The sequence below is a fragment of the Phyllopteryx taeniolatus genome, chromosome 13 (assembly GCF_024500385.1).
Source record: "Phyllopteryx taeniolatus isolate TA_2022b chromosome 13, UOR_Ptae_1.2, whole genome shotgun sequence".
Taxonomy (NCBI): Eukaryota; Metazoa; Chordata; class Actinopteri; order Syngnathiformes; family Syngnathidae; genus Phyllopteryx; species Phyllopteryx taeniolatus.
Genome location: NC_084514.1, coordinates 8,653,642 through 8,667,052, shown reverse-complemented (window position 1 = coordinate 8,667,052; position 13,411 = coordinate 8,653,642). Strand labels below are relative to the sequence as shown.

The 13,411-nt window shown below is 40.3% G+C and overlaps 1 protein-coding gene across 13 annotated transcripts in view; it reads left to right on the top strand.

Annotated features, from left to right (window-relative positions):
* The first annotated feature begins 554 nt into the window (after positions 1 to 554).
* pacs2 (phosphofurin acidic cluster sorting protein 2) overlaps positions 555 to 13,411 on the top strand; it is a 37,183-nt gene continuing 24,326 nt past the window's right edge. For 8 of the 13 annotated variants that reach the window (XM_061794076.1, XM_061794072.1, XM_061794079.1 and 5 more), the window contains exon 1: positions 555 to 971. In XM_061794076.1, the coding sequence (XP_061650060.1) occupies positions 853 to 971 (119 nt within the window). In that variant the 5' untranslated portion in view covers positions 555 to 852. The remainder of the gene's footprint in view (positions 972 to 13,411) is intronic. The other 5 variants (XM_061794078.1, XM_061794083.1, XM_061794081.1 and 2 more) reach the window with 2 other exon arrangements.

The following is a 13,411-nucleotide window of genomic DNA, read 5'->3' as shown; positions in this document are numbered from 1 at the left end:
GAATAAAAATTGATGAAATAATACATTAATGTTTTAAAAATCATACAACCAACGATATACTGAATATTGGGTGAAAATCACCATTTGTTTTAATTGATCCTGAAGTTGCCTTCCATTCGCACATGATTGAAATCAAAAAGGAAAAAAAAAAAAAAAAAAAAAAAACGTCTTAAAAGTCCTTAAATCAACAATTAAGATTTGGAGAACAATCATTTGCTTCAGTAGACTTAAATGTCCATGTGTCTGGTGCGATTAAAGAATACAAACTAATACCTTCAAATTATGCGATGAGTAAGAATCGTTATAAATTCTCTTTAAAATCCCTAAATCACATAGATTGGGTGAAAAATCAATTCATATAGACTTTTAAGATGCCTTCTGTATGTGTGCAGTTCCTCCCCTTTGTCCCCTTAAAAAAAAGATAAACATGTAAAACATATAATGTCACATTTTCCGATTTTATTCTAGATTTTAAAAAAATATATTTATAAAAATATCATATATTTTTAAAAGGGTTCCAGCTCCGCCCCTCCCCTCTGCCTGTGCGCCACTAATCGGCCCTCATAGGCGGGACGAGGAGCGGCGTGGTGTGGGCACAACAAGCCCGGCGCAGCGGTCACTCGCTCATCTGCGCCTCGGGCTCGGCTCCCCCGCCCTCCACAATCCACCACACCGGCACCGCACCTGAAGCCGAGACGACCTGGCCGGCCAGCGACGACGAGCTGCGACCGAGAGAAAGAAGGAGGCTCGCCCTCGACCGTCGCACTAGCGTGACCGAGGGACGCCTCTCTTTTCCCGGACTCACATCCAACACTTAAGCCGGTGTGCACGAACACTCCCGACCCGGGCACCATGGCGGAGAGAAGTGGCCGGCTGAGCTTCCCTGGCAGCGGGGCTCTCAACAGACCGGTGCCGATGAATCTGTTCGCAACGTGGGAGATCGACGGCTCGTCACCGAACTGCGTCCCGAGGTAAGCCCGCCGCGGCACCCCACGGCATGCGGCGCCGTTTGAAAAACTTTAACCCACGCAGCACCATTGCCACGCCGGGCTTCTGCGGCGGGTTCCCGGGCCCAGGACTGGGGGGCTCATGGGCCGCCTGATGGGTCGTTTGAGATGGAGGATTGCATGCAACTGGGAGGGATGCTACACACCGAAATGCCCCCGCCCCCGCCCCACCTTAGAGTTAATATAATAGAAAGCAACCTTTGATTTCATTTGATATATAATGTGGATCAAACAAACACATTTACATTTATGCCAACAGAATACATCCTATATGAAAATAGGACACTTCATTAGGTGCACTTGCAGCCATCAATCCAACACAATTGTTTGCAATGTGATGCAATGATAGACGACCCCACTGTTTCCCACCTGGTAGTCTCCATTTTTCCCCCTCATGATACTGTATCCATCTATCCATTCTCTGCACCACTTATCCTCACTAATGTCTCAGGTGTGCTGGAGCCTATCCCACCTGACTTTGGGCAAGAGTGTTATGGGCACACACCCTGAACTGGTCGCCAGCCAATCGCAGGGTACATATAGACAAACAACCATTCACACCTACGATCATTTAGTCTTCAGTTAACCTAGCATGCATGTTTTTGGAATGCGGGAGGAAACCGGAGAACCCGGAGAAAACCCACACAGGCATGTGGAGAGCATGCAAACAAACGACAACAACAAAAAACAGCTTAAAAACGTTTAAAACAAAGAGAAAATAAAAAATACAATAAAAACAGTGTGCAGTGCAAGAAATATCATTTAAAAGTGGAAATGCTCTAAAAAGCATGAGAAAAATAAAAAAAAAATATATATTTTTTTTACCTGGACTTAAAAACATTTGCACTTGGGGCTGATCTCACTTCTATTGACAATTTATTCCATTTGTGTGCAGCTTTATGCACAGTTTGACGCTGCATTTAAATATAGGAAAATACCCCAAAAATCTGATTGAATGCAAATGTATTGCACTAAAAAGTTAAATACAACTGAACTGTACTCAGGCAATGATTCTATCGCGTAACACTCGAGAGAACCCGCGTACCACACTTTGAGAATGACTGCACTAAAATAGTCGTTTAAAACTAAACTATAAGTCTACTTAAAAGTAATTCAACAACTTCCCCATGTATACTAAAGAAATAAGTACGTGAAATATATTCTTAACTAAACTCGAGGATAAGAATGCTAAATTAAGAATGCTAAAATAAGCTAAGCAAATGTAAAAGTGATTCAAGATTTTTTTTTGCGGAGATTCAAAATTTGAATCTCATTTGCCCGATGTAGCAACTCACAGATTACAGCCAATCAAAATGAACATACATTTTCACACATGCTAAAAATACAATTCTGGATTTTAAGCTTCCGAGCCGCTGCCAAGACATTATATACTAAATGAAGTAGCCACGTATTGTATTTTAAAACAATAATGAACTATATAATTTCCTATGTGCCTGTGGATGAAATAGCGAAGCTTTGTAGTTTCTGTTGCCCAAATGTATGCGGGCGATGTACGTACCGGCCGGATCCATTCAAGTGAATGGGAGCGAGCTGAGCCTTTCAGTATATCCCCACTCTTCTCTTTATTCTCGCCCACGTCCTCTCTTTGTAGCAACCCGCTTCTTCCTTAACTGTTTACGCTAAAGGCATCCATAGAGCGAACCGCTCAGTGTGTGGGTGTGAGTTGCCAACCGTCATATTTTTCCGCTGGTTCGGCTGTATCGCGCGGTGTGGGGCGACACCGGATGCGTATGCTAACATAAGCCTTAAAGCTAGTGTGCTAACATAAGATCCTGGCTAGCTTGGTGAAACGATGCTTCAGCAGTGATTCCCCCCCCCCCCCGTTTTCGCCATGAGATTCCCTCGTGATTGTCTTCGGTCTTAATCGGAAGCAGTGATTTCTTATTTCCTTATCTAATCCATGTCCGCCATTACTTCTTGCTGTGCCCGGAGGACTCCGAGGGGGGCCTCAGAGGTGCGAGTCTATTAAGCGGCCAAGCTTCTTGAAGTCACACGTGGCTACTCGCCCACACGCTAAATCAGCCTTCTTGACGCGGAATTGTGGCGGTGTGCTAATGCTACAGAATCTTGATTCTGTCGTTGATTAACTGATGATTTTTTTTTTTGCTTTGACTTACGAACACTGTTTGTCAAACTAAACATAAAATTAGTTTGTCAAACTAAACATAAAACAAAGAGAATTATACACGAATTCTACATTCTGTGTTTATAACAACGTGTGTGGACAGCCTCTGCTACCTTAATGATAACATACAATGGGAAACGCCATAGGCACACGGGCTAACCGCTATCATCTATGCACAGGTAGTACAACACATCTAGACAGACAATATGTTAATACTCACAGGCATATGTTCTTTATCCTCCGCGAAGAACGACTAATATTACTGGCAGAGGGAGGGCTGCGGCTCCAGTACTGTGTAGTTGTATGTCTGTCTGCCCCCAGGTGGCCAAGGCGCGCAAACCAGAATGAGCAGCACAAGTGCATTGAAGGAGAAAGTGTGACAAACATTATAACAATCTATTTCATTGTGCCATTACTGTATCGCTGGAATGGATTAATAGCATTTCCATTCATTTGAATGGGGGAAAGATGATTTGAGATTCAAGTTTTGTAAGTTACAAGCGTGGTAAAGGAACAAATTCAACTTGTGCAGGTATCTCCAGGCACCACTGTAAACGATGACGTCAATATAGGAAACAATATGAAACAGTGTCAACTCCTAAGAACATTGAATATGACGCCGCAGTGTGAGCCGGCCATATTCGAAGGCCGCCCGGCTGGCGACGCTCGGGACACTCGCTCTTTTGTCCACCAGGGATGCTCGCGCTGCAGGAATGCAGAGTAGGACGGCGGAGAAGGCGACGAGAGCCTCTCTTTGTTTGGACGCCCCCCGCTTTTGTTCTAATTCCTCCTCCTGCATCCAGGGAATCTTCTCCGTGGGAAGCCTTGCTCATGTTCGTGCCTTGATGTAGCTGTTAATAGCATTAGCATTAGCAAAGATAGCCATGGGTGTTATTTCATATCATAATAATAATAATAATGTAAGACTAACGTCATAAAAGTTCACGTTTGAAAAGTGATTTGAAATGACTCAGAGGTAGAAACGTGTTTATTGAAGATTCACGCTATTAATGTGTAATTATTCATTAATCTGTTATCGTAATAATTAAACGATATGAATAGGTTAAATATATTCAAAGCTTTTATTGTTGTTAAAAACAAGAGATAGTTGTAACATGAATAAACACAATTCAGCCTTATGTATGTATGTTTGTATTAGTTTTATACAGTTTATCTTTTTTGTTGTTGTTGTTGTTGTTCAAATAAAAAAATAAATAAATGCAATTTCATGCCCCGGTAATAAAATGGCATGATTGATAAAATCATAATAATAACAAAAATGAAAACATACTTTAATGTTGCACAGTATACTCAAATCAAGGTTACATTTACAAACCAGTGTGTAGTACTAGTAATAACAACAACAACAACAATAATAATAATAATAATAATACAGCTTGTATATTATTAAATATAATTAGATGCACTAAATTATTTCCAATTATGAACAACAATAATATACAATAATACACATGTTCCTAAAATATTCCACATATTCATGATCATTATTATATCTCTATGCCAATCTGACAATAGAAAGACAAACATTTGATGCCATAAAATGTCATAATATTGCAATTGCTAAATTGCTAAGCTAATGTGAGGCAAGTGTGCTAAGCTATGATCATAGCTAATTATGCTAAACTCAGCACCAAGTTAAGTATGCTTAGCTTGAAACAAAACATACAAACAAAAAAGCATCCTTTCAACCCTGCGAGGAAGATCAATTCCTTTGTTCACCAAAAATTGGTTAATACCAAGCTAACGCTCGCTAACCTTATGGTAAAATCCATTGGATCTTCTTCTTCTACTACTTCTTCTTCTTCTCTCGAAAAGCCAATCTTAATGAAATCGAGTTGCTCTTTTGATGCTGACTAAAATGAGCTCTAGTTGATGTTACTGGTACTTGACGTGACACTTCCTGTCCTCCTTGTGAATCTTAATTATTACATAAGAGCAACGTGCTGACACAGCAAAGTCCTGGAGGACACACACACACACACACACACGCACGCACACACACACAAAGGCTGACATTGCGCAGTTGCAGCTATATTATACTGTATTTGCTCCAATACAATATAACAGTACGGGTTAGCATACTTAACTAACTTTGCATACAGTTACATATGTACTTTGAATGTAAAATCACTTTATTACATTTACAGGGGGCGTTACAGCTTTTCCTTTCTGCCTCCATTTTCCCTTCCTTCTTCCCCTCCCACAGTGTTGCTCTTTATTTTGCATCCCTACTTACATCCTTCTTTTTCTTTTTTCCTGCCTTACTTCCTGACCTCCTTCATTTCTTCCCTCTTTCTTTCCTTCCCGCCTTCCTTCCCTCAGATTTGCTTTCTATTCTCGCAACCTTAATTCTATCCTCCCTTTGCTGCCTTCCTTCCTTCCTTCCTTCCTTCCTTTTTTGCTTGCTGCTTGCTTTCTGTCAGACCCGATTTTATTTTTGTACATTCTCAGTGATGCCACGTTTTCTGGTTTGGCCGTATTTTGTTACGGGCTTTTGCCATGTGTTCCGCTATTCCAGATATGTAAAAAAAAATATTCCCGAGAGGCCATGTTGCACGCTAGGTTAGCTTGGAGTTTGCCAGTGAGTGTCATGGGTGTGTGTTCTGGTTATTGTCTTCCCCCTTGTTTCGTACACACCAATCTTCCTCACGTCTGGCAATCGTGCGGGTAGGTAGCTGCGGCTGGCTAGCTAGCGTGGTTAAACACATATGAAGAATGTTCCTGAGAGGTGATGCTAGTTGTTGGCATCTCGGCATCCTTCCTTCCTTCCTTCCGTCCTTCCTTCCTTCCTTCCTTCCTTCCTTCCTTCCTTCCTTCCTTCCTTCCTTCCTTCCTTCCTTCCTTCCTTCCTTCGCTTACCTACTTTGCTGCCTTCCTTCCTTGGTTTAGTCGGCATGCTAAGCACACAATAATAACATTGCGTTACAAACGGCCTCCGAGGACGGTGATTGTCCTCGCCATTAGCGGGATTTAAACATATTAATCCAGTACACGCACACACGCTCGGCACCAATTTCCCGTCACTAAATGAACATTCCCGTTCCACACGCTGTGGGGAAAAAAAAGAAAAGTCGTTTTGAACGCTTCCAAATCTCCACTTGGCCGCGTTAGCAGATTAACGGGGACTCTCACTAATGAACGCTATTGTCCAAAATGGCTTTTTACCCGATTGTTTTGCTCAGCTACTTCTTTCTGCTAATGTAGCGCACATTAGTCATTTTGCAGACCTCGTCTCATCACTCAAGCAAATTCCACTTTTTTTTTTTTTTTTTTTTTTCTACCCACCCCTGGCAAGTTTTCTAGTTATGTAATTGTCAGATGTTGACATTGTCATTTAGCACCAGCGCCTCCATTTTGATTCATATTCTTAAATGCGAATTTGTCATGTTTATTATTTTGCACATTGATTTGTCATATTTATTACTTGGCACTGTCTCTCTCTGTTGCTGTGCGTAGTTTATGACCTGGAAGCTGTTTGATTTGCACCCAAATGTTGACTTAAAAGACATTAGTAATTGATGGCAGCACTATTTGCTTTAGCATTTATTGTGATTAAGAAAAGTCCTTGTTCAAAATAATAATCGATCCATTTCACGCAGCGCAGTAGAACGCCACGGGGGAAAAAAATCAAATAACTCGGCAAAGTCAACTCTAAAAATAGGTCGAAGCAGAATTTCTGTCTCGCAGCTCCGCCGGGACAAAAAAAAAAAAAAGGTTCCGGCTGGACCCTGTTTGCACCGCCGGAACCAATGTTTCACACGGACATTTATTGTAGACGGACGCAGTGGTGGGCCACTAATAAATTTTGCTAAAAATGACAGAGGAGCATCTGTAAGTAGTTTTTAAGACAAATTAGATTTGTAATGTACATATAACCTGTATGAGTGAGCTGAATGGTATTTTTATTTTTTATTTTTTTTCCCCTAGTGCGCTAATGCTAACCGGTTTACAAAGGCTGATTTTGTTGTCTGAAATTCTGTACAGCGCTTATACCATACACTCGGTACCAACATATGCAGTTTAAGGATAGAAGTCCAGCCCTCATAAGAACAAAATGCATGTTAAAAACAGTATATATATATTTTTTGGGTGTGTGTGTGTGTGTTGGGCATCCAAACAGATTCGGGTTGGCACACTTATTCACTCATCTTTTTTATCCACTGTTCCTCTTCCTGTCCCTTTTCAATTCCTCTTTCTTTTCCCATTCCTCTTCTTGTTCCTGGTCATCACTTTTGTCTTCCATTTTTTCCCCTCCTTTTCCTTTAAGCTTCTCTCGTTCCTCTTAATCTCTTCTTCCTGTTTCTGGTCTGACTCTTCTCCCCTCTTCCATGGCCTGTTCTTGTTCATGTTTAGTTTGTTTCCTCTTGCTCTACTCACCTTTCCTTTTCCCTGTCCTCTTCCTGTTTCTTTGTCCTTCCCTGTTCCTTTTCCTGTTGTTTCCTCTTCCTTGCCTCGCCTTGCCCATTTCCTATCCTTTTCCTCTTCCTTCCAGTCTTCTCCTTTCCTTTTCCCTTTCACGTCCTCTTTCTTTATCCCATCCTTATCCCTTGCATGTTCCTGTTCCTGTACTTTTCCTTTCCTCTCCTTTTCCCAGTCTTTTCCAGTTCCTGTCTTGTTCTCCCCCTTTTTGCTTCTTCTCTTCTACAAGTACTTTCCTCACTCCGTCCTGTGCCCGTTCCCTTTTTCCTGCCCTCGTTGCTTGACCTGTTCTTGTTGCTGAAGCTCTTCATCACCCCTCCTCCTCATTCATCTTTTATTTACTGGGATAATAAGAATGTTCTTTCACCTCTGGGGGAGCCATCCGGATTGTATCATTTTTCCCCAGATAAGCGTGTGTGTGCGTGTGTGTGCGTGCGTGCGTGCGTGTGCGTGCGTGCGCGTGCGTGTGTGTGTGTGTGTGTGCGTGTGTCGGGCTAATTAAAAGGCAGCACAGTGAGACCGCTGCCAAAAATATTCAAGATGAAAAGGAGCCTGACACAGGTCTTGGCGGCCCCTATCAATAATGTCGTTGATGATGATGATGATGATGAAGATAATGATGATGATGATAATGATGATGATGATAATAAAGCAGTTGTATCTTCTGGGTCTTTGCGGAGAAAAGATGATGATGACGATTTGCCGTCACCTTAATCACTCTTTTTTTTATCCTTCTTTCTTCCCTTTGTCATCGGAGGACAAAAAGCGATTTTTATGAATAATTAATCTGTTGGAGCTCCACGCTAATGCTAATGAGTACATGTAGAAATAAAACACTTATTTAGTTTTCCGTCATTTTATTTTATGTATTTTTAATGTGATTCTATGTTAAGTATAAAGTAAGTATTTTATAATTTAAAAAAAACTTAGTTTCTTCTTGACATACTACTTTTTAATTAGCCCAACTTAGAATTTGACTGAAAAATTTACATTTACAATTAACAATAATTAATAATACAAATGTTTTAAAAAAATGATTAAAAAATAAATATGAACTTATGTGAAATATAAAAAATATATAATCTACTTTTTTAAATAAACATTTTTTCCTACTACTTTAATTATTAATCAGACCAAGGTTTATACCTTGGTCTGATTAATGATTAATGATTAATGATCTGGCCGTTATCATTTGTAATTAATGATTAATGATTTGGCTGTTTCTATTAAAAGGACAAATTAAAAATAAATAATAATGAATAAAATGTTATTTAATATTAAATTAATTGTTTAAAATATGAAATGAAATTAAATGTTTATATATTTTAACAAACAAATTGTTTCTTCTTGCACTACAAATTGTCTATTTAATTAGCCATTATTTAAAATACGAAGTCATGTGAAATACAAAATATATATTTTTGTGTTTTTTAAAATGATTTTTCCTTCTCAACCTGCCACAACATTATAAATAAATCAATCAATGACTTAATCAAACAAATCCATGTGACGATTGTGCGCAATTTGGGCATTTTGTCTATCTTTTCTATTTTTCCTATGTCGCACGCTCCTTCTCTCGCCTCCCACGTTCGGGCCAATTCATATTTATTCAGAATTAATATTTCGCTGGTAGCCTCATGTGCGTCTCTGTTCTACAAAGGCAAACGGGCTGAAACTCTGGGATTTTCGCCTTTCGACTCACAAGTCATGGCGTTCCCACGTCGCTAGGTAGAAAACGCCAGTCCTTCACCAGTCAGTGTTCCTCCTCATAAAGAAGAAAAAAAAAGAAAAAAGACTGGAGAAGGCGAGCTTTAGATTTTAATGATCCACTGACACAAAAACCAGGAAGGAGTTTAGACTTTGCCTCACTGACTCCCCTGTTTATTATTATAAGGTTTGTGTGTTTGTGTGTGTGGGTCTGAGCTAAGTGACAAAAGCACTCCAAGTCCAAAGTGTCTGCTATCCTAGCATCTTTATTAGGTACACACACACACACACACGTACTAATTGTAGAATGTGCAAGTGTACTTAATTATATGGCCTGTAAACTAGTTCACAAGGATGAAGTCAATGTGTTGATTAAGGATCATCTCCTTGGAAATCATTGAATCATGACTATTTTTGACAGTATTCAATACGAGTTGGAAAGAACCCCAAATAAAAACGTAAAGTAATAACACAAGAAAACGGATCGATATATATAATGTAAAGAATGAAACTGTTTGTGGAACATGATTAAATGCTGCAATTCAATGCATTGCGCTGCTCCTTCTGGTGTGCCCGCCTTGGCCACCGGGGACCATTAGAGTACAGTCATAATAGTCATGCAGACAAATGAAGAATAGTACTTCTGCTTCTACCACTACTGTAAGGGACTCAATAGTATACTGTAATATTTACAGTGTTTTACATCGTTCGTTAGCATTAAGCTAAGCGGACTTTAAGGCAAAGCTATGTGGTTCTTCTAAGTACACAAAGTGTAATTGTCTTTGTTTTAGTTTAAACTTCAACTGGGTGTTGGCGTTAGACAGCCTGAAGCCTTTTTTTTGGATGAATTATTCACAATTTGCCAAACCGTTGCTTGTCGTGACGTGAGTTGAGTTGAGTTCACCGCCGTCATACAGCGCACGTATCTCAAGTTTGTGCTCGCAAGTCAACGGAAACAAATTGTATCACAAAAATCTTGGAGGTCGAGTTACTTGTATCTCAAGGCACCATGAGACCCAATGATCAGTAAATGGACAAATCAAATATTCTGCCTGTTATTATAGTATACTAACATACCACCATATCACATGCGTGTGTGTGTGTGTGTGTGTGTGTGTGTGTTGTTAATGCAGCATCACTTATTCACAGACTTGTCCTGTTATAGCATATTCTTCTCTGGTCTGACAGGTTGGGCTTAAAATCTATTTTGGGCTGCCATCACGTACACACACACACACACACACACACACACACACACGCACACACACACGTCCCGAGCCAGCCCGTAAATCCCGCTGCTGAATATTGCATGAGCAGCTGAACAGTGAAGAGCCGACGGCAGGCAGACGTCTGAAAAATGTGGAGAAGCCACAGCGGATTTATTCTACACTGTGTGTGTGTGTGTGTGCGTGTGTGTGTGTAGGTGTGGTCTGTGGTTACCTGTTTACCATCTTGTACTCAACACGAAACCTTAGTGACTTAGCAAGATGCTCAGTGACCAGTGTGACCCAATATTCATGGCTGTGCGTGCGTGTGTGTTAATGTAGTCCGGATTGCAACACTCACACAAAAGCGCTCTGGCCCGCAGACTTTTGAAATATTCGTACTTGCTGAACTGTTTCCCAAGCTGCCATGTTTAAATTGAGAGCTCTGTTTAAATGTCGATTTTGCTAGGCAAAATTCATGATTGTGGTGTGATCTGCCGTAAAATTAGACAGGAGAATATATCTTCAAAATGTTTCCATTCCGTAAATACAGTATATCCTTTTTGTTCGAAAAGCAGCACAAATGCAACATTTTTTATAACCTATCTTATTCACTGCCATTGACGGATTTAGAAGGCAAATATCCTTGTTAACTGGGAAGGCTGGCAGTGAATGACTTTTAACAGCTGTAAAAATTAAACTTTTTCGTCATGTAAACATAGTCAGATTCACTGAAAAATAGACCACAGAACATGTTTTTTCTTTTATGTAAACACACTGTCTTTGCTGCTAAAATAATTAAAATTTGCCACGCCACGTAAACATCCTCTGGCCCTCCGCATCAAACTATTTTTGTGAAGTACACATCTTTTTTTTTTTTTTTTTGAACAGCCACAAAAGCATGCTTTGTCACATAAGCATAGTTTGATCCACCATAAAAATAGCCCGCAAAACAAAAAGAATGTTGGTCATGTAACCATACCTTTACATAATAGTTGTAAAAATGTACATTTTTGTCACGTAAACATAGTGTGATCCGCTCGAAAACCAGACCGCAGAACATTTTTTTTTCATGTGAACATACTATAGCTTCTTTTTTTTACAACAGCTGCAAGAAAAATACAATATGCCACGTAAAACTGCCCGCAGAGCATAAAACTGGTGTTGTCAAGTGAACGTTCTGTATGAACAGCTGAAAAAATCAGTTTTGCCACGTAAAAGCTGATTTGCTGTAAAAGTACACAACACAAAATCTTTTGTTTTCCACGTGATCATACAGTATATTCTTCTATCGAACATATGTAAAAAAGCACATATTTGACATGTAAACATAGTCTGACCTGGCATAAAAATAGGCTGGCGACAAAACTTTTTGTTGTTTTTGCCACGTCTGGACCTGCATATCCCATTTATTTGAACAGATGTAAATAAAACCGAAATCAATCCAAATAAAATACATAAATAAATAAAAAATACCCCAGAGAACACACATCTTTATGTCACATGAAATGATTTTGCATTAGGGGCCGTCCCCCACCAAACGCAGCCAACGCTGCTGCGTTGTTTTTTGACTTGAATGTGTCTCCTTGTCTTTTCCCCTTTCCCCGGGTGTATGCATCGATTTTTGCTGCGCTTGGTGCCCAACGAATTCTGCCTAGCAACAAGTAGCTGAGCTAGTGGACGACGTGTCTCAATTAAACAGACATTTTCCCGAGAACTCCGAGCACCCGGCTTGTCGTGCACTTTGATTTTCTGCGTAGACTTCCAGGGTTGCCATGGAAATCATTTCCCTTTTCTCGGCCTGTGCTGCAGATGTAGGTTAACAAGCGCACATCAATTATGTACAAAGTGGAGCCCAGGCACACGCTCTCACCACTGTATATGTGTGTGTGTGTGTGTTTGTGTATCTGAGATGCATTACGAGCTACTGTACTTTAGTGTGCTCGTCACACGAATGCTGGGCCAGGAGAGTGCGTCCAATCATTTGACGTGGACATGCATCACATTTATTAAGCGAGAAGTCAACTTTACTGTACGTCTTTTTGCCATTGCGACAGAAGGCCGAAAGAGATTTAGCAAATCTTCACTGTTCGGCGGAGTGGCGTTCGTTTTCGCTTTTGCATGATAACTGGCTTTCCTTTTGGTGCGCCCGCCTTGTAGTATTTCTACTACTATTGTGACTCAGTAAAATGTAATATTAGTCATTTTCTATAGACGATTAAGAATATATACCTGTCTGTATCGTTATAGTAACTCTTCAGCTAGCGGGTCAAAACAAAAAAAAATCGTCCGAATGGCGGCTCGTATCTAAAAAAAAAATGTAAATCATAAATCAGTCACTTGCATCGCAACTCACCACTGTCAACAGAATGACAAAAATAATCCAGTCAAAAATCCAATGCATGCTCTGTCACATGCACGTGAAATGTATGTGTACCATAATTAATGCAATGACTCCTTTCGCCGGCCCTCTGTCACAGTAACAATAAAGAGAAAAGCTAGGAATAATCCAGTCCAAAACGTCCAGCGTATACATTGCACAGGTGCAATGTATGTGTCATTTGATTGTTCCTCACATAATGAAAACAGCCACCTTGCACAATAGAAATAAGCAGAACAATAGAAATACGCCAGTCAAGTTACGCGCGTGCACGTGTGCACACAATGCTCTTGTCATATAATTAATGTGATGGCTCTTCTCAGCAATTATTAATGAAAAAAAAAACAGCTGCCTTTTCTCTGCTTAAGGGAACTAATACCCAAACCCTCTCTGGCCTTTCTTTTTGTCTGCGGCCATGTGTGCGTGGCAGCTATGTTGTGCGCCTTTGCTGCAGGTGTTGCGTTTCCGGGAATCAGATCCCGATCGGCAACTTTCCCCGTGAACACGAAAGGTTGGCCCGCTTGAA